At 32.7% G+C, this 20,866-nt stretch overlaps 2 protein-coding genes across 3 annotated transcripts in view; both read left to right on the top strand.

The window, feature by feature from the left end:
* LOC117220831 (potassium channel subfamily K member 6) overlaps window positions 1-20,866 on the top strand; it is a 1,018,768-nt gene that overhangs the window by 235,646 nt on the left and 762,256 nt on the right. The window lies entirely within an intron of this gene.
* Window positions 17,475-20,294, top strand: LOC117229402 (uncharacterized). Its single transcript, XM_033485831.2, has 2 exons — window positions 17,475-17,912; window positions 19,336-20,294. The coding sequence occupies exons 1-2, from the start codon at window positions 17,718-17,720 to the stop codon at window positions 19,654-19,656; spliced, it is 516 nt and encodes a 171-aa protein (XP_033341722.2). The 5' UTR covers window positions 17,475-17,717; the 3' UTR covers window positions 19,657-20,294.

Below are 20,866 nucleotides of genomic sequence, written 5' to 3'. Positions count from 1 at the left end.
GTTTCTTCATTAATGAAGAAATGAAGTATATTTTTCTGTAGACTAATTTATATCCGTGTAACAAAACTGATTCATATGACCATGTTCCCGCAAACTTTATTATGTCGCTACAAAATAATGCTATAGTACTTTGCTAATATCCTAAGATGTAGAATGCACTGCAATGCTCATACATCGTACGTATTTCAAAAAATAGGAAGTTCTAGTAAAAAATTTTAGATATGATCTTCTGAAAATGATCTTTTCTTCATCTTGCAATTTCTTTAAAGAACGAAAGATTAACACTTTTTATGAAATTCAGCAAAAACAATTTCTAGACTCTGGAGATGTTAAAAATTCTGTCATTCTGTACGATAACTTTTTTAATCCAAAAATATAGCATGCGAAAATAGCATTTTGGAGGAGTCATATAGCATATAATAGCATTACAACAGGAATTGCAAAGACGATACAACAGCAACTGACAAGGATGTTAAAGGGCATCTCAAACGAGGACCTGAAACACTGTTACGCATAATGGAAACGACGTAAAGTGGGACGGATACCCGAAAACAAGAACTAAATGAAGAGTATTGTTATCTTTACATTTTTCATTATAAGTAAAACAGTTTTAGAGTTTTTTTTGGATCGTAGAAGCCAATTATGGTATTACTTTTTCAATACGATGAAAAATTATCTTTTACAAATTATTAAAATTGTTTAATTAATTGATTATTCAAATTTTTACCCTATTCTCGCATATTTTATAGTATCTATATAAAAATAGATATTCAGGTTACAGTTGTATCGTATAGTGAATTTTTAGAATGGACTAAAACGCATGCATTTCCTTTATTTCGCTGTTATATTATGGACAAAAAATACAGGCTTCCATTTAAAAATATTAATTCGACTTCAATATCTTCCCCACCACTACATTTGCAGGAATATTGTTTATATCATCTAACGTTCCCCTCTATACCAAACAACTTTTGTACGTACATATTTTTCATAACTTTAAGCCTATACGAAATATCTGACTAAATATAATAAATCGGTGCGGAGAGTGATCTGACGCGAAGGTGTTTGGTTTGACACAGCGGTCTTTCATGTATTGGCTACAAATAAATTGCTATAACTTCTGTAGATATATATATATATATATATATATATATATATATATATATATATATATATATATATATATATTTATTTATATATTTGTAGTTTATATATATATATATATATAAATCACAAATTTTAACAGCCACATGCTTGTAAAAAATTGAGTACAAACAACCTCTCAAGAGTTTCTAATTTTGCAATGTTTAAGAAAAAATTTTATAAGAACGTATCACTATCAATTAAGAACATTAAAAAACAATTATAATAAAATTAAAATTACAAATTGTAACAGCCACATGCTTGTAAAAAATTGAGTACAAACAACCTCTCAAGAGTTTCTAATTTTGCAATGTTTAAGAAAAAATTTTATAAGAACGTGTCACTAGCAATTAAGAACATTAAAAAACAATTATAGTAAAATTAAAATTAAATAACCCATATTTTCTGTGTTATAGACTTCATCCGACTTAAAATAAAATAAAAAATGAAACAAGATTTACTAAAAATAAGTACCGGACTAAATACCAAATACTGAACACGTTAGTAAAATTGACGATTTAAAATACTGAAATTATTTTAAAAAGGAATACATTTTTATTTGACTTCCGTTTCTTGCAATTCCATCAGAAAACTTTTATTTTGCATAAAGATCTGCAATCTAGTAATTACATAACATTTAAAAAAGGTTTTATAACTTTTCGATTTGAAATTAGAAAAATGTCGTGTTCAAAAGATGCTTAATTATAAATCGTACAAATTAACTCACGACTCATTTCCATATTCGTGCTCCCGATTACGTAGGAGAAATTTGCTCGTAGCAGTTAATAAAACGATAACGTTGAGCCGTGTAATTTTCTTATTATTTATAATATAACTGTTAAAGCGCCTACCGCGGACTTACTCGTGAAAACTGATATAACGTTAAAGGTAACACTTCTGTTTCATCAATCATGTAATATCATGCCCTTTAAAGTACCATGCAATGCCATTTATCGCAGCATTTACTGGGTGAAATTTTCATAGTCTCTTATCATTTCTTTTCACGCCGTAAGTAGTATAATTTAAGGCTTTATGTCATTAACCTGTTACGAGCCCGGGCAGTGCACAATATTTTCAGGAATTTCTGAAAGTCCAGCGGCACACTGCGTGCCTTATCATATGCCCCGCTCTCGTTTCTTACGTTTACTCTACATCTCTTAACATTATCTACCGTTCTGTGCGAATAAACTGAATGAAATATGCAGCAAAGAGAGTGTCTAAACTAAATTCAACAGAAAGTATTGTATGTACAGTGACTAATAAGACTCCGTCAATCAAATACACGGTTTTCCTATTAGGAAAATGAATACGCTCGTGCGCGAGTTCTGTGTCTTTTGTCACGAAAGAGTACGTATATTTCTGTACGATTTATACGTACAGAAATTTCCGAGCTTTGTGCAACTTTAATTTCTCTTAGGTCATTTTAGGAAAATCAGAATTAAGAAAAACTTTCCTTCGTGAAATGGAAGATTGTTTATTGTAAAAGATAAGATGATACTGATGTTAGTTCTCATCGATTTATACGTTTTCTTGTATTTTACTTATCTGTACATGCCGTAAATGTGTAGAATCAATTCTTATTTACAATTGTTGATTACAGAAACTTATGACAATTATTAAAAGAGAAAACACGTTTGCATCTAACTTATCTTCCTTACCATTAACTTAGACAATTTTTATTTTGCATAAAGATTTGGAGTCCACTAATAGCCTATGATGTGGACGTGACTATAAAGTAACAAAAATAATATTCCAATTACCAATTGTTCTCGTAAACTAATACAGTCCTGAAGTTATGGGACACAAAACCATTATTCATTTATATTATGATGGTAATTATTTAATAAAATTTAAAGTGTGTCAGATGAATAAATATATTTGGAAAATCTGTTTTGAGAACATGTAAAATTATTAAATAATTAGCAAATGATGTTATAAATAATATTTTACGTTTTAAATATGGTTCAACTGATCAACATTATAAAATGTGAATGCAAGTGATAATATCGTATTACAGTGATTCACAAAAGTGTTCGTACACCTTTAAAAACGCAATAACTTTTCTAAAACGGGATTAAATGTCTTGAACCTTTTTAGATGATAGAGGAACTAATAGACAGTGAATCAAATGCTTTTTTTAAATTTTGGTATTATTTGGAATGACAAAAAAAAAATAGAAAACTCTCGTTTTTAACTTTTTTTTATTTAAGCCTAGAACGAACGTTTAAAAAATGCCTTTCATTCATCAAATAATCATTTATTAATGTCGATATACTACCTTCGACCCATTAAAATTATTAAAAAAAAAGAATACAGCTTCTCTAAGTTACTCCTTGTTGCTGGAACAAGTACAGAATACAGTAAATTCTCCCCAATTGTCCCTCAACTTGTAAACAAAAATGGACAATTTGGGAAGAGAATTGTCAACAACTATAAAAACAAGTCACTAGGCTTGAATAATCATATCTCCTCTTCCCAAATTGTGCATTTTTGTTTACAAGGCTCACGAACAATTGGAGAGAATTTACTGTATTTGTATTTCGCAGGAAAATTCACAGCCTGGTTATTGCAAGTAAGAAAAAATTTCTGAGTGGTTCCTATTCCCAACAACAGATACAGATATAATACATATATTGGGTTGGCAACTAAGTAATTGCCGATTTCAGTTATAGATGTCTCATAACATCCGTGTATGTTAGCAACTGGACAAATTGAATCCAGCGGTCAAAGAAAAGCGGCCATAATTGGTCAATCATAAAGGTGTCATTTTCCACCAGGACAATGCTAGGCCGCTCACGTCTTTGTCCACTCGGCAAAAATTAATGGATATTGGTTGGGAATTGATGTTACACCCACCATATAGCCCTGATCTCGCGCCATCGGATTACCACTTATTTAGATTCCTGGACAACTCCTTTCGTGGTAAAACTTTTAATGATGATGATGCTGTAAAATCTCACTTTTAACTCAGTTTTTGGCCGAAAAGGATCAGACTTTCTACGAGCGTGGAATTTTCAAGTTTTCAGAGAGATGGCAAAAGGTCATCGAACAAAATGGAAAATACATTACAGATTAAATTTCATTTCAAGTAAAAAAAATTTTTTATTTCATTGAACAAATCGGCAATTACCCAATGCATCACTCTGTTAACGAACAATTAAATGAAATCGTTGCAAATTCTGTACTAGAGAAATATATTGTATATGGATACCAATGTACCTATTGAGCCCTAAAAGTAACTGACACGTAATTAACAAGTAACAAAGTAACAAATAATTAACACACACTTTATAACGACGAGAAAGTTGTATTTATTTAGTCCTTTCACCATTTTTATTATATTAGGTCTGCCGGAAAGTTCTGTCCGTTTAAGAAATGATAGGAAATGATAGATTTTTCATAAATTTAGTAATATTTATTGTACAATATAATTTCCGTCGTTACTTATGACCTCTTGCCAACGTGATGGCAATTTGAGAGCAAGATTTTTCAAAAATATATGTCTCAAATGAATATGTGCATATCTATTGAAATTTGCAATGACATTATCAGACAGAACTTTCCGGTAGATCTTCTGCTTGCATTAAGCAATTTATTAAAACATTTTCTATGGAAAAGTCTATATAATTTCAGCATCTTTGAAACAAAAAATGCGGAGCTCGGTAGGTTTAGACTTAAAACTTTCTTAAAATTAAACCAAATAAATTCAATTCTTTTGAGATGTTAGAATTAATTGACTAGATATTGTGTAAACATTTTTTTTCCAAAAACAGCAATTGGATGGAATAAAAAATGAAAACCACGTTTCTAAAACACCTATCTTGTTAAATTAATTTAGTCCATTAGTCGGCACTTGTAACTTGATAATGTTGGTAGCAGTTATATCAATACCATGCTGAATATTGAGCCACCGTGAACTGTGTTTCCAAAACATGCAGTTGGTAATTGAAGCTATTAATACAGTAAATAAACATATAGATCGTGTACAAAAATGGACAATTTTGGAAGAGGAGATGCTCAGCTCGTTTTTATAATTATTGATAATCGTTAACTATAAATACGAGACGCAAGACTCGAACAATCGTATCTCCTTTTCCCAAATTGTCCGTTTTTGTGTACAATCTGAGCATCAATTAGGGAGAATTTGTTACATTTCGAATTCGAACAGTTCGATTTTATTATTGAAACAACAAGATGAATTTTATGCGAGTGCATTTCAATATTTCTTAAATGCTGAAAGTTCGGAGGTATGGAATTTCATTAATGAAAAACTGGATCGAAGACGATCCCAATTTCATCATTCAGAAAAATAATGAAGAAAGTATTTCTTCACAAACATGCAACAAAAGTGTAAAATGCGATCGGAAATCACAACCACGCTTGAGTAGATTTAAATATGTACCGATAACATCATGTGATGTGGAGCTGTCATTTTCGATGTACAGATTAATTTTTACCGACAAACGCCATGAAATTTAAACAAAATGCTTGTAATACATTGTGATTCAAAGCATGATACATCAAAACAACCTTAAAGTGTTTCTTGAAACTTAATATTAGACTAAACACTGGATATATTATGTATTTAGTATCGTACATACTTACATATTTTCGTGCATATTTCGCATATCGTTTTTGCATAAATGTTATAAGCATTTTAAACATTCATCATGCATAAACATCTGCGGTCTAGTAATAACTGATTGAACAATATACTGCAGAATTCGTTCGGATGAATTTTTCTATGTGGCCTGTTTTGAAGAAACGATTACAAAACCAACATTCTCAGTTTTTGTAAATGTTCAAATATTAATTCATTGCCAAAATCAGACAATATTTCATTTGAATTATATTATACAAGTATAGTTAACTCTATAAAGTTAATAAACTTTCTGTGGTACTAATAAAATTTGTACTTCGAAGTTATGGTAGATGTATAAGAATTAATTTAAAACTGGTATATACAATTTTTTTGCGCATACGTTGACTGCATCTGTAAAAATATTGTCTGTCTGCATTGTACATAAAATTCTGATACAGTCGTAGGCTATTTATTTTTAGTCATAGATTACTACAACGTGTACACTATTTAGACGTTTCGTTCGTAGTTATTAACTACACCTGTTCTGTGTCTGACCAATTATGAATTATGATGAAATACCTGTCAAATATAACGCAGCCCGTATAGATCGGTGCAGACGTTATTTGTTTCAGTATTTAGTTGAATAAAATAGTAATGACAGACGTCGCATTAGTAAATCTCCGTGTTCCCTTGTCCCTGTATCCCATTTCTGCCTCTTTATTAACTTGTATCCCCATTACGTTTGTTCGGGACTAGCAGGCCCGGTATCGCGTAACCGAGATTTCCAGCGACAGTTTGCATTTCTAATTGCGTTCTATGCAAATTGTGGCTACTCGCGTGTCGTTTCAGATATCAGGCTTAAACTGTACCGTGTTAATTCCGCGGTGAACTGCACGATGTCTGCGCTTATTAGCCGCGGAACTTATCAGGCTTGTCGCGAGGCGATTGCGGCTTGCAACCGCCGCGCCGGGAGTTCGTTTTATGCGTTCACGTTTTTCTCTTTCGTCCAGCTGGCTCGATAAGAGCCTAACGCTCCATCACCGTAATAATGGCCGCTCGGATATCGCGCGGTTCTCCCACATCGCATCAATTTGCAACCCTCTCCGCGTTTCTGCGATTCGACTGGAGGAGCTAGCCACCGGAAAAGTCGGTTACAATCGCTCTCGATCGATATAGTACACCCACCTCGTCGCGTCTAACCACGCGTGAGGCCGAATCCTCTCGCTCCATCGCGGAGTCATCATTTTTTAAGTTATTCCAATAAGATTCCCTTCCGCAGGCAGTAAGTTTGCCGATTGATTATCCTAAATCAGCAGTTCCTAAATTGGAGAACGATAACAGTAAAGTGAATCTGTCGTACTCAAGTTTAAGACCGGCGAGTTTGTATTTGTTTGCTGTCGGAACTCTCCGGATATGGCCATTTTTCCTCTAATCTAATTTACTCGCGTTCGCAGCTTCCTGTCGATATGTTCGGGTCTACTTGATCAGAAAGGAATTTCATGTGCTAACGACTCTGTCATTTACGGAAGAACCGCTCAGTCGTTTCATGACTTTGTTCAGTATCACTCAAGGCATTGTTTCTGAAAACCCAGTCTACGTCGGAACAGTCTCGAAAGTATCAAATTTTATATTCCTTTGGTGTCATTTACACTATTCGGCAGTATACTCAATGACCGCCAGCTTGTGACATCACAAGAGTATATTAGAAATTACTATTACAAATCCCATCGTAATAACGTAAAAATAGGCATTTTCGAGACCGCAGCGTCATAAATTGGACTTTTCGGAAATACAATTTATCACTTTCAAACTGCTAATTTCGATATTGAAGCAAATAAATTCAACGACCTGCTGCACTATAATCATCAGATGGCCTTGACTTCGGCAATTTAGGAATGAACAACAAACACGTATACGTTTATTTAAGAAATTTTTAATATTTTAATCGGTTGATACCATACGAACAATGTCAAACGATACATTGTCAAACATTTTCTCTGCATTTATTCGGTTGTTCACCTACACACTTTTGTCATAAATGCATGAAATCCGCAATCCAGTTATTATATGTTGAGTCAAATATAACTGACATGCAAGTGTATACTAATACTAATAACGAATCGAACACCAGGGTTAATGAATTTTTCACAAGTTCATTCGACTGTAGCTAAACATTACTGAAGCCCGCTCGAACTGTGCTCAGATTCGATTGGATTTTTATTCGATTATAAACAATATCTCCTGATTGTTTCGAGCGTTTTAGATGTACATAATTGTTTTATTACTCTGACGGATGTATGAAAATGCATGAGTGAAGAAAATAGTTGAATGTGAATTATCGATTTGTTATTTAGCTATTCGAATTCAACGAGTTATGGTTAATTAAGTATTTATTGTTGCTGAAAGGGACGTTATCAGTTTCTCTTTTTTTTTTATTTTAAATCCAACTTTAGATATTCAGTGTGTATCCACACTTTTTAAATTGATTTTGTGAAAATATTTTGTACAACGCTCAAGTTTAGCTTTCCGAGTCCTTCGTTTATGCATAGATATGTTTTCTCTATTAAATGGAAAGGAAATTGAATTAGCACCGCGTTGAGCGCGTTAATCTTGTTCACTTTCATGCAATTAATTAGAATCCATCATTACTTGCTACACTTGGAAGTAGCACTAGATTGAAGACGTGTAACCGGACAGCAGAAACTGTCATGCTTACTGCAGAGATCAGTATGATAAAGTTTGCTTAACTAAATAGTAAAGGCGCAAATTGTGTGAAATTGAAACGAATCGCGATTGATCTGATTTTGATTAAAATCTGTAAAATATGCTCATATAAATTTTAACATTTCGCATCAGTCACTTACTTTTTACAAACATGAAGATTACTAAAGTTGCAACGTAACAATAATTATGGTAATTCTATCTTCATTTTGACGTGTAATATTATATATGCATCATATAGTTTTTTAAAAATGTTTTATACGTTATACAGGGCGTGGCACGACAGTCTGACAAAAGTATGTTCCGAATGAAAGTTGATCAGTATTTAATCGGCAATGTATTGAAATAAAACAAATTTCAAAAACTATCGTTTTTTCGACTAAAGATCAAGGTTATCTTGACGTTTTTAAATCACACCTTGTATTACTGACTTCGCATGGTTATTGCTGATGGAAAAATTAATTTAACAACCTGCTACATTATAACCATCAGATGAGCTTGACTTCAGAAATTTGGGATTGAACAACAAAAGCGTTATATTATTTCAATGAATGTACAATATGAGCGGACGAAGCCCAGTTCTGCTCATTGGCTCGGCCGTCTCGCGCCAGCTGATCTCGCCTATCATTGGTCACTGTTTTTCGTTAATAACTCGTAAACAAAGCCGTGGATTGCATTTACGTTAACCCTCTATGGGCCCATGTAACTTTCAAGTCACAAGCTAATATATCCACATTTTACCAAATAGTTTCAGTTTTTTTCACAAGATGATGTATACGTCTTAATTATATAATGCCTCTGAAATAACTGATAACAATATTGATAGAAACCAAAGGGACCATCTTGTGCAATTGAGATTATTTGTGCTTTTGTCGGTGTTTACTAAATAAAAAATGTGTATATAATAGCTCTGGGTTCGTACATCAATAACAATTTATTTATTTGCATTTTAATAATCATTTTGTTCCTATTTGTATATGATACAGTTGTGTAACTTTCAGGTTACATTGGACTATTGTGGTAGATTTGAGTGTATTTAGGATAATAGTTATGCTTTCTTCTATTTTCAAATTTATATATCAAATACCCAAAATATGGATACAAAATCATATAAAAATAAAAGAGGAATTAGAATTAGACACATTAGCGGTAACAGATCCGAAGATTCTTTATTAGATTCTAAGTCCGATGAAGATCGTCCAGTAGCATTTACCAGACGACGCATAAATATTATTGACAGTGACGATGAATTTAGTACCGAATTATCATCAGATGAGGAAGATTCAAGACCACAAAAAACTATTTGGCAACCAGTTCCAAATGCAACGTACATCTATATTTAACGCCAAATTCAAACAGTTTTATGGAATTTCACGCTTAAGCATTTATGCACAGAAGTGGAAACATTGTAAGCCGTTGTTACTTCAAAGTTACAAATCGAATTAATTATAATAAAGTTGTTTAAACTGTTAAATATATTTTTAATTAGCATATATAGGTTTATAATAATAGATTTTCCGTTGCATGAATTTGTTTATATTTAAGAAAAAAATTCGGCCCATAGAGGGTTAAGGAAAAAGTTACTTCAAATGACCTCAGGAACCCTTCATTTCACGATTGCTAGTGATTTTTCGGACACCCTCTATAGATGCTGTACGTTTATTTGATGCCATCGACGAGACTTTTCGTATAACTGTTTATTCCACTATTTATACAATTCGATTTCTCATTCATTGAAATTTTGATGTTACAACTTCAAATGGATAGGATAATGGAGCCGGTTACTGTGGGGCGATCAATTTCTGTGCCCTTGACGTAATTAACTTTATATTTATTGAATAAGACATATCCAATTATTTTATTAAAAAATAAACAGAATAAAAGAATAAACAACTTTAATAAGTCCTATTCGATAAATGTGAAGTTAATTGTGCGAATAGCACAGCAATTGATCACCCCACAGTGACCAGTTCGACTACCCTATGCGAAAATTGAAGTTATAGGATAGAGATACTTTACGCAAGTTATAGTTTCGCAGGAAAATTCTAAGTCAAGACTGATAAACGTAGACCTGAAACGTAATATTCTAAGCGTCAAATCGACGAGTTATGGAATATTTCATGCAGGAGCATGGATTGCAAAAAATAATTTGGCGAGATATCTCGGTTGCAGACTCGAAGGGGTTAAGACACTTGGGAATTACCGTTAATTTATAGAATACGATTAATTATATGAAACGTTATACAGCGTGTAATACACCACATGGGAGTTACAGTTGCAATGTACTGAAGCGCAAGACCAATGAGAAAAGTTCGTAAAAATTCTATTTGGCCACGTTTTCGGATTATTTTTGGCCATTTATCAAGATTGAACACTATTTACTTTAAATATCAATGGTATATAAAGAGGGGAAATAAATACTTCAATAAAAATGAGGAATAAGTTTCCTCGATAAAGAAAACATGTGCAAATGAATTCTACAACCTTGTGATGAAGAATAAATCATTATCCGATACAACATATTTAATTGTTTTCAATAAAGATATAAAATAAGGAGTAATAGCCTCTATCGTATACATATAGTCAATAGCTTTACTTGGCATTGAAATATAAATGTGAATGGGGGGGGGGGGGCTGCGATAAAAATAATTGGATGATAAACATTATTGGAGCTATAGGAATAAACGCTTTGATTATTTACTTCTAAGCAATTTGTTTTACAACGTTACTTGAATTATGACGCATGCAGAGAATTTTTCTTTATTGTAAATGACATAATAAGGTAAAATGAAATTATTTTGCCATTTCCAATAAAGAAAAATTCTTTAAATACATTATAATTCAAGCAACGCTGTAAAATAAATCATACAACTAACAAGTAAATGATCTATAAGTTAGAAATTTATTATATAATAATAAATATATTATATATGTACCTCATGAGGTATAAATGAGACAATACTGTTCAAAATTAAATGTTTACAACACGCCAAAAATTATATAACTTTAGGAAATATGAAAAATCAATAAAAATGTCTTTGTCTTATGAGACATTATTATATGAATAATGTAATTGAAAAAACAGGGCTTTAATTTCTAGATCAAACTATGCCGAACGATGATTAAAACTGCGATCACTTGCACCGAGGATTTTTAGCCAACCTAAAAATTGTCTGCTCTAATTACAACCGAGATTTTGTTTTTAACAATTTTAACAAGTTGAGAGTAAGGCGACAGTATTTTCAAATTCTTTAAAAGTTTTCATTGTTTTGTATTTACTCTATTTATTATTGTTAGAAACGCATATAATCCGCAGTCTGGTCATTACTCTTATACATAGTGTTCCAGAACTATCACATTCGAAAAGGCAGAAGTGATTTGAATTTGAAGTAACTTTTCCCTTAGCAAAAATGTTGGTTACGACTTCGTTAACGAGTTATTAACGAAAAAGACGGACCAATCAGAGAGCGAGTACGTTTACATTTTCGCAAATGAAAAAGTTACTTGAAATTACGAACTAGAATGTGAACGTATTGTTCTGCGTGAATGGCGGTAATTTCCAGTGTTTCCCTAAATAGGTTCTCAAAGCTGTCCGGGCAACTCAGCGCAAACTTACTGAGATATCAATTTCAGCCACGACAAATTAAAATGACACACGCAAGGGTTGAATAAACCTAGTGGATTCCCCATTCACGTGATAGCAGCTTTGCATTCAATCATCGTAACGACGGTCTCGCGTATCACCGGTAGACCACCTATCTCTGACGGGAACTAATTTGCACATAACTGCGTGCCACTCTTATCGAAGCACGAGGGAGCAGTAAAAGGGCAATTACGCTTCCTTGAAACTGATACCGATGCAGAATGCATCTGCGTGACGCGATGTATTATTCAAGACCTTACCTTTTGTTGCCGCAAAGAAAATAATATATCTATCTGAAAGTTGACTGATAGGGTTGTGGCGGGAAAGATCGCACGATCTTTCAAAGAAATGGACCCTAGTCTTTAATTACAGAACAGCTGAAAAATATAGGTTCATACAAAATACATACGTTTCATACCAGATATGCGCAAATTGAGATTAAAATGAGAAATGAGAATTTGATATTATTCATTTCGAACTGTTATTTGAAATTAATATCAATATCGATCCATTTGAAACAATAACAATTCTAAATAATGAGTGTCGTTTTTTTATACGGTGATTTAATATACAACAAAGAGATTTTTTAAAGGCACCTTTGCATCACTTCGCTTTAACCTTTTCATAACCCTACGTTATGGACGAGACATTTCGCCACACCGGTGCTATCAGTGGATTAACGCAATTATCAAGATATCTCGTGACCCAGTACTTGCCAATTAAGCTTAATTTTGATGTCAATCACGTCGTCGAAAGCTTTAATCAGCAAGTATCGGGTCGCGAGACATCTGGTCGAAAGCGTTAATCGGCTACTACCGGGTCGCAAGAAATATCCTTAGCGAAAATGTTAGTTACGGCTTCGTTAACGACTTATTGACGAAAAATACGGACCAATCAGAGAGCGAGTACGTCCAGCACCCAGCGCCTATCGCGTTGGAACGCGCCAACCGTACTCGCTCGTTGATTGATCCACGGTTTTCGTCAATAACTCGCTAAGGAAGATGTTACTAACATTTTTGCAAAGGAAAAAGTTACTTGAAATTAGGTCACGAGATATCTCGTCCAAAGTTACGAAAGGATTAAACAAAAACTTCTCTCCGTAAAGAATAATTCCTGGAATAATATGCAACGAAAGTATTTTATTTTAAGAAACGTTTGAATCTATTCGCTTCAAGTAAAACTCTCTCTTCACAAAGATACAGTCCCTGGAATAATATACAACAAAAAGATTTTATGTTAAGAAACAGTTACATCAATTTGCTTTAAAAAAAGACTCTTTCCACAAAAAGTTCACTGTTACAAAAGATGGAAGAAGAGTGTTATTCTTCAGAAAAATAACCGTATCATTTCCAAGCAAAATTTCACAATTATCTGAAATCGTTATTTGAAATAATATCTCAAAAGTGATCACAGATATAAGAATAATTATGAAATAAAATAATATGTTTCGCGTAGATATAAATCGAAATGTGTTTTAACACTAAGCATACCGTGTTGGTCAAAATGACCGTCTTCATATTCTTCATTTAAAAATTATTGAAGCTATGAAAATTTTTTCGAATTTTAAAATACCGTCGTATTATTTTGAACTTGTTAAAGTGATTAAGAACGAAAATAAATATAATAATTGATGCAGACAAATTTTATTTTTATAATAAAAATTTTATTATTATAATAATTAAACTGCGAATCTTTAATCATATTCTCATATTCATTGATTATTTCCTAGAATAATGCAATTAATTTCCATCAGTGTACATATAAAAACTGCAGTCTAACAATAATACATTTAATCCAAGTTTCGCACTAAATTATATAAGTCCAGGACGAAATTGGCTGCAACAATCTGTCATCTATCAGATTATTTAATTTCATGAATATTCAATCATTTGAATATCCCATAGCTTGACGACGTAAATTATAGAACATATTGAACGAAATTCAAAAGCATTAATAACTTCAAACACGTGATATTTATGGAACATGAATTACAATCCGAGAACATAAGTACACATTATTAATTAATGAAGATCATAAATATGAATGTAGCCACAGTATTTCTGCAAGATATATGAACTAAAGTATTATGTAAATCAGAATACAACATGTAGCAAACTGTATTCAATATACATACTTCCCTGTTATTGTAACTGAATCATTTGTTTATTGCGATTTCATACCGGATTGTGAACGAAGAAGAATTATGAAAAAGTTGTTAGCGATTCAATAATATCCTCAGTTGTAGAAGCAGGAGAGGTCAATATTGAATATATCAAGCAATAAAATTGACTGTGTGCATTGCCTCGTAAATAACCTACAGATTTTATGCGTTCATGTCCAAAATGGGTGAGCAAAGTTTAAAGTAGGGAACGCGTTCAAAATAAGTAAGTACGTTGGTGTACTAATTTCATATTATTAAAATTATCAAGGAAAAATCAGATTGTACTTGGCTTCTATATATTTAGCAATTGTTGCAGAAAATATTTATTTTGCACAAAGATCTGCAGTATACTATTGGGTTGGCAACTAAGTAATTGCCGATTTGTTCAATGAAATAAAAAATTTTTGTTTACTTGGAATGAAGTTTAATCTGTAATGTATTTTCCATTTTGTTCGATGACCTTTTGCCATCTCTCTGACAACTTGAAAATTCCACGCTCGTAGAAAGTCTGATTTTTTTTGCCAAAAACTGAGTTAAGTGAGATTTTACAGCGTTATCATCATTAAAAGTTTTACCACGAAGGGAGTTGTCCAGGGATCGAAATAAGTGGTAATCCGATGGCGCGAGATCAGAGCTATATGGTGGGTGTAACATCAATTCCCAACCAATATCCATCAATTTTTGCCGAGTGGACAAAGACGTGTGCGGCCTAGCATTGTCCTGGTGGAAAATGACACCTTTACGGTTGACCAATTCTGGTCGCTTTTCCTTGACCGCTGCATTCACTTTGTCCAGTTGCTAACATTCACGGATAATAAAAAATAACATAATAATAGTAATAATAATTTTATAATATAATATTTACGGATATCATAAAAATGGAAGTGAGAGACATCTATAACTGAAATCGGCAATTACTTAGTTGCCAATCCAATAATAAAACTGACAAGATCCAGTTTATTTTCATCCATACATTCTTTATTGCAGTAATTGCTCCAATAAGTGTTCTTATAATTTTTATAATTGTAAAGTGAGGAACAGATCATTTGACAGTGTTAGGGTTAGTGTTAAGTTGAGAATGTATTTTTCTCGAATGATGTATAGAAAATATTATTGGATAATATTCATCGAAAAGAGTAGTAATTTCATTAAACATTAAGGTTTCTTCTGGAAGTATGCAATAAAGAATGCATTGAGTAGGGCTTTCTATCTATTGCTATTATAGGTACATTAGAATTCAATAAATTCTCTAATAACCGTTTGGATTATTCTATCTACCGAACATAGTTAGAATAACCGTTTCGAATTTCGATTAATTGTCGAAATCGGCGTTCTACCTATTGGCTGCAAGTGATTCATTGGTGGTCACGTATCTGCAACTTTTGTTACCATCACTAATTGCCGCTGATGGTCGGTCGCTGTTAATTACGATTAAATCTAGCCTCCCATTACCACCAGAATGTTTGTGTAATTGAGTTAATAAATATGGTACCGGAGTCTGGCTACGGTGAACCTAATTGAACCAAGTTCCCTTTCCAGATAAAGAAAAGTATTTCTCGATGGAAACTATCTCTTAAATTATAGTCCTTATTTTCTAGGATGCATGAATTAATTCTAACAAAACCGCGCTACAATATAAATCTATCTACAAGCTGCGGAGATCCCTACATTTGAATATTTAGCTGCTCTCGAAATAAGGACACTTGAATTAAATATTCCATATATTTTAACAGTATAAAACACATATTAATCACAAAACTCAACAAAAAAATTTACCTTACATATTCAAAATTTGTTCTTTCCGCTTCAATATAACCTCGAAGCCCATTTCGAAAATTATTAATTATTATCGCACACACTGTTATTGTAACTTCGTTCCACGCATTTTGTAAAACCAGTTTTAACTCATTCGTCGTTTTAAATGTTCAATGAGAGATCTTCTACTTTCAATAATAATAATTATTTCAATTATTATTTTACCGCCCGCTATACCTTCCTCTTTCCGTATTGTACAATTCAATAATAATCGAAACGTACATGAACAGTAATAATAAATTGAAAACAAAGGTAAATAATTCCAAAAACAAAATAAATTTCGACACTAAACAGTAGAATAAATGGATGGAGTTATCTTCGCACCATGTATCACTAAACAGATTTCTAGAAATTTTTGTAACGTAGATAACCCACATAACCAAGTTCAAATGTGTATATTAATAATAAATGCGGAATAGTAATGTATACTAAATTAACTACTATCCTTTTTTTCCAGCACAGAACTGAATCCCATATCTCATAAGTGACGTTCTCTCTTGGCATCGTTTTTCACGTTCTCACTTTTCTATCGATAGATCATTTTACTTCGCACATACGCTTTACATCGCAACACGCGCGGTATACTTTGCATATACACTTCAGCTCTGAACATATTTCCAAAAGAAATATTTACTTTTATCGGCTTACTATGCTCGCGATATTTTCTCTTCTAACCTCCCGAAAACATGCTACTATGATGCATGAAAAGTTCAAGTCGTCCAAAGAAAAAATATTTAATTCAACTTGAAATATTACGGGGTTTTTCCTTCAACGCGATGCACGATTTTTCACCTACTTGCAGCCGTCTGACGAGAAAAAGCTTCGAAGAAAAGTTACAGGGTTTGGAGTGAGCAATAGACATCGGTAACATAAATTTTGAAAACAGTTTGTTTTCATTGCGCGAAGTCGCCGAGACGAATTCAAAACACATATTTCATATTTTCGCGAACATATCATTCGATTTACAGTGCTGTCGAACATTCCGCGTTTCCAGTCAGTAATCTCTTCAGTGTCGAATAATGTTTACGCTGTGTTAATGTCATAAAATAATTTATTCGATGAAAATGTTTTTTCTTGTAAGCAATAATCATGAATTGATTGCAGACGTTTATACAAATACTTAATTTAGAAAAATGAACTAAACTAATAAAGCTTTACCTGTTTTTTAGAGTAGTGGAAATGTGTTGTGAAAAACATAAAGTTTTATTCGTTTAGTTCATTTTTCTAAACGATGCATTTGTATAAACCTCCGCAGTCAATTCATGATTATTATTTGTAAGAAAAAACATTTCCATCGAATGATTCATTTTATGACTGTTTTTTTTTTTCATTTCTGTTGGAACAGTTAGGATCTCCGGTTATCGATCACGTGCGATGTAAACGAACCTTAAACCGAGACGAGCCACGGTTCAGTAGATGTTTTCGTTGCGTTCTACAACGTAACAGAATGTTTCTCGTTTCGACACTCATAGCTGAAGGCAACTTCAATTTATCGGCGGAAACAGGTGAACGCGCAAACAATTTTTCTGATAACTGTTAAATTTCCCATGTTCCGAGCTTTTTCGTATTCGCTGGTAACGGCACCGTAAATTCCCAAGTACGAGTTCTACTTACCGGGAGAGCGATTTCTTGCTGAAAATTTGATCGGCGCAATGGTTAAGAAAAGGAAGATTGTGCCGAAGCAAATATCGAGGAGAAAGTCTCGGATCGTAAAGCCGATGAAAATTGCTGCGCTGATCGTATCCGCTATACAGGATCTCCGTGAAACCAAAGGATCAACGACCAAGAAGATCATAGGTTACATAAATTATGCATCCGATGCTGGCGAGAATCGAGTTAAACGACAAGTAAGTGTCCTGGCCATAATTATGAGGGCATTGAGAAAGCTTCGAAATCGATCTTAGACGAGCGTCGCTGGTTATATTTAAAGTCCACGGTTGTTTCCGTCAAACAGAAATTATTTGAAAAATATGTTAAATAACGGATAAACGTTACAGCGAGAAGAATTATGGTACGTCAACTGACATCGTATCACTGCGATTATAAATCTAACATGCATATTCAACGTGTGCAACGTTGCAGTCGTTTCAATGGTTTCTTCTCCATCAGAATGCAATTTTGCATATCATCATGCATTTTGTGCATTTAGTGATTATACTTGCAACTGAAAATGTCATTATGTATCTGAAAATGCAAAAACTTAATATTGGAAGAATTAATAAGAAAAAAAATTCAATTGTCAATATTGTAGAGTAATTAATATTGTACAATTATTTAGGACATAGCATTTTATTAATTATAAAAAATTACTCGATTTCGGTGTGCATTCTCTCTCTTCAACTTTGAAATACTTCTTCAATAAGATCGAGTAAATTTATTTTGATTTATTAAAATCTTATAAATTCTGTGTGATGCATAAATTCATTTCAGCTCATTAAAATCATGTAAGTTTTCAACTTTTAATTATAGAGTTATAAATCATGTTGTAGAGAAAGTTCGTAAAAGTTAATGTTAATCGATTACTGTTTAATTATAAAATAATTTATGTCAGAAGATAATAATTTAGTATAGAATATAACCAATGTTGACATTGAAGATATTATTTTTATAATACTACAATAATATTAAACATTTCAACGATTGCCAGTGATCGACAGCCAGTGTGATTTGATTGCCAGTTACAAAATGAACCTCATATTCATGGGTTCACGCACTACTAAAATGTATCTTTTTATTTACTCTTTGTGTGTGTGTGTTTTGTGTGTGTTTAAATGCAGGGTTTCTTCTATATATTTTTAGAGATAGAATTAATTCAGATTAGCAGATAATATGATTCGGTTGCTTGCATTCTACACGAGAAACTGAAGCTTTTCAATTTCAACTGACTCAACTGATTTATACAATTTTCATTTTGCATATAATTCTGCAGTATAATTATTATATATATGCAAAATGAAAATTGTTTGCATTAATTGCTAGATACAGTATCCTTGAAATTTACATAGTTTATATATTTACAACTTTGAAATTTATTAAATGTTTTTAGTGTTTTATGATTGGTCCCTTCATTATTATTATAAATGCATAAATTTCACAGTCTAATAATGATGTACGTATAATGTGAAGTCTGTATAGAATATTCATTGAAATAAAGGAATTTATTTCAGAACTTTAATGACCTTTTTATAATGCGGTTAAATTATTTTTACACGTAACGTAGTATGTAGTACTTACGATAATAATTTTGACAATCACTATTGTTAATTGCAGGTGAAAACAGCTCTACAAAGAGGCGTAGAATATGGTATTTTAAAGAGATACCGGGGCCAATATTTTCTGCCGATGGGTGACGAATTGAATCGCGCGAACCGCATCGCCTTGAGATTTGCTCAATTACCATTACCCCACACGCAAAGTCATAAATCGAGCACGAATTCGTCCCGCAAAATGAGACCTCTCGGAAGTCGTAAGAACAACAAAAAAGTTACTGAAAGCTCTCAGAAGACGATACGAGTACTGGAAGCCAGACTACCATTATCACCTTCCAGACTTAACTTACTGGACTCTGTCAAAGATATTGCAAAAAATTAGTATCATCAAATGTGGTATATGAACGAAATACTTGTTAATATGTGATATCAAATAAATCGAAAATAAGCGTTCTAAGTGAGAACGATTCTCTTAGCTGTCAGAACGCGTACCATTGGTTTTTAAAATTCACATAGGCTTTTAAAAGTTTGCATACCTTGCAGAAAAATTGCAGTGTTCGGACGCAAATCGTGACGTCACCGGCGTTCCGATCACGTGGCAAGATGAGGAATAGTAAATGCGAGAAGGCTATGAGTCGCTAATGCCTCCCACACACTGCTCCTTACCTCGTCACGTGATACGAACGCCGGTGATGTCACGATTTAACCGACAGTATCCAAGATTATTTGCTGTACAAACTGAAATGTATCACGTCGTTACTTCGTACGCAAATTATAGTATGTATATAATGCTGTAGAACGTGTAAACAAGTCTTGGGAAAAGTATTACTAGAGTAAAAACAAAGTCGCATATTCATTCTCGTGTCCCTTTGTTTTCACGTCCATTCATTAATTGCGATGTCGTTGATTTTATATCTAATGTCCTAAGATTTACGATGTTATTTATTGGTATTCAACTAAATTAAACAAAATGTGAACTAAATAATTTCATAATTCTGAAATAAAAATTTAAAACTTAAACGAAGGATTTTCGATTCCCGAAATCTTATATCGACATTTGAATTGCTAAAATTTCGTAAAAGAGAATGGCGGAACTATAAACCTAATTTTATAGCTTGTAGCCTGTATATTCACAATCCATCATCCACTTTGTTCTAAAGTGTTGTTACGAGTTGTGCTGGATGGAAATTGAAAGCCATGATATTTCTCGGGAACGTTGCAAATTGAGACATCCTTCACGCTTTGACATCGTCATCAATTATAAGAATTTTATCCAAACAAATTGCAACTGAAAAGCTAAGTTGCATGACATCGATTGCTTTTCTAATATTCCTACATCTTGTGGATTCTAATAAAATTATGGATATAAAATACATCAGCGTAAAAAGTAGTTTGAAAACCCGAGGAAATAATTTTCGATATATCTCTTTTCTAGTCCATTTTTCTATTCCAATCATTTAATTTTATTTCTCATTTTTACAAATTCTAGGAAACGTTTCAAGCTAAATTTTCATAGTAAAAGAAAATATTTTTTCATAATGCCATAGTTTTTTTCCGTATATTTCGTTCAAAACAAGTTCAGTTAAATTAGC

Source organism: Megalopta genalis, chromosome 1 (assembly GCF_051020955.1).
Source record: "Megalopta genalis isolate 19385.01 chromosome 1, iyMegGena1_principal, whole genome shotgun sequence".
NCBI lineage: Eukaryota > Metazoa > Arthropoda > Insecta > Hymenoptera > Halictidae > Megalopta > Megalopta genalis.
This window is presented reverse-complemented; position numbering and strand designations above follow the sequence as displayed.

What these genes read in the sequence shown, in the direction of transcription:
- LOC117229402 (XM_033485831.2), top strand. Translation starts at nt 17,718, where the DNA reads ATGGTTAAGAAAAGGAAGATTGTGCCGAAGCAAATATCGAGGAGAAAG. An exon ending in AGAATCGAGTTAAACGACAA is followed by an intron (nt 17,913 to 19,335) that starts GTAAGTGTCCTG and finishes TGTTAATTGCAG; the next exon opens with GTGAAAACAGCTCTACAAAG.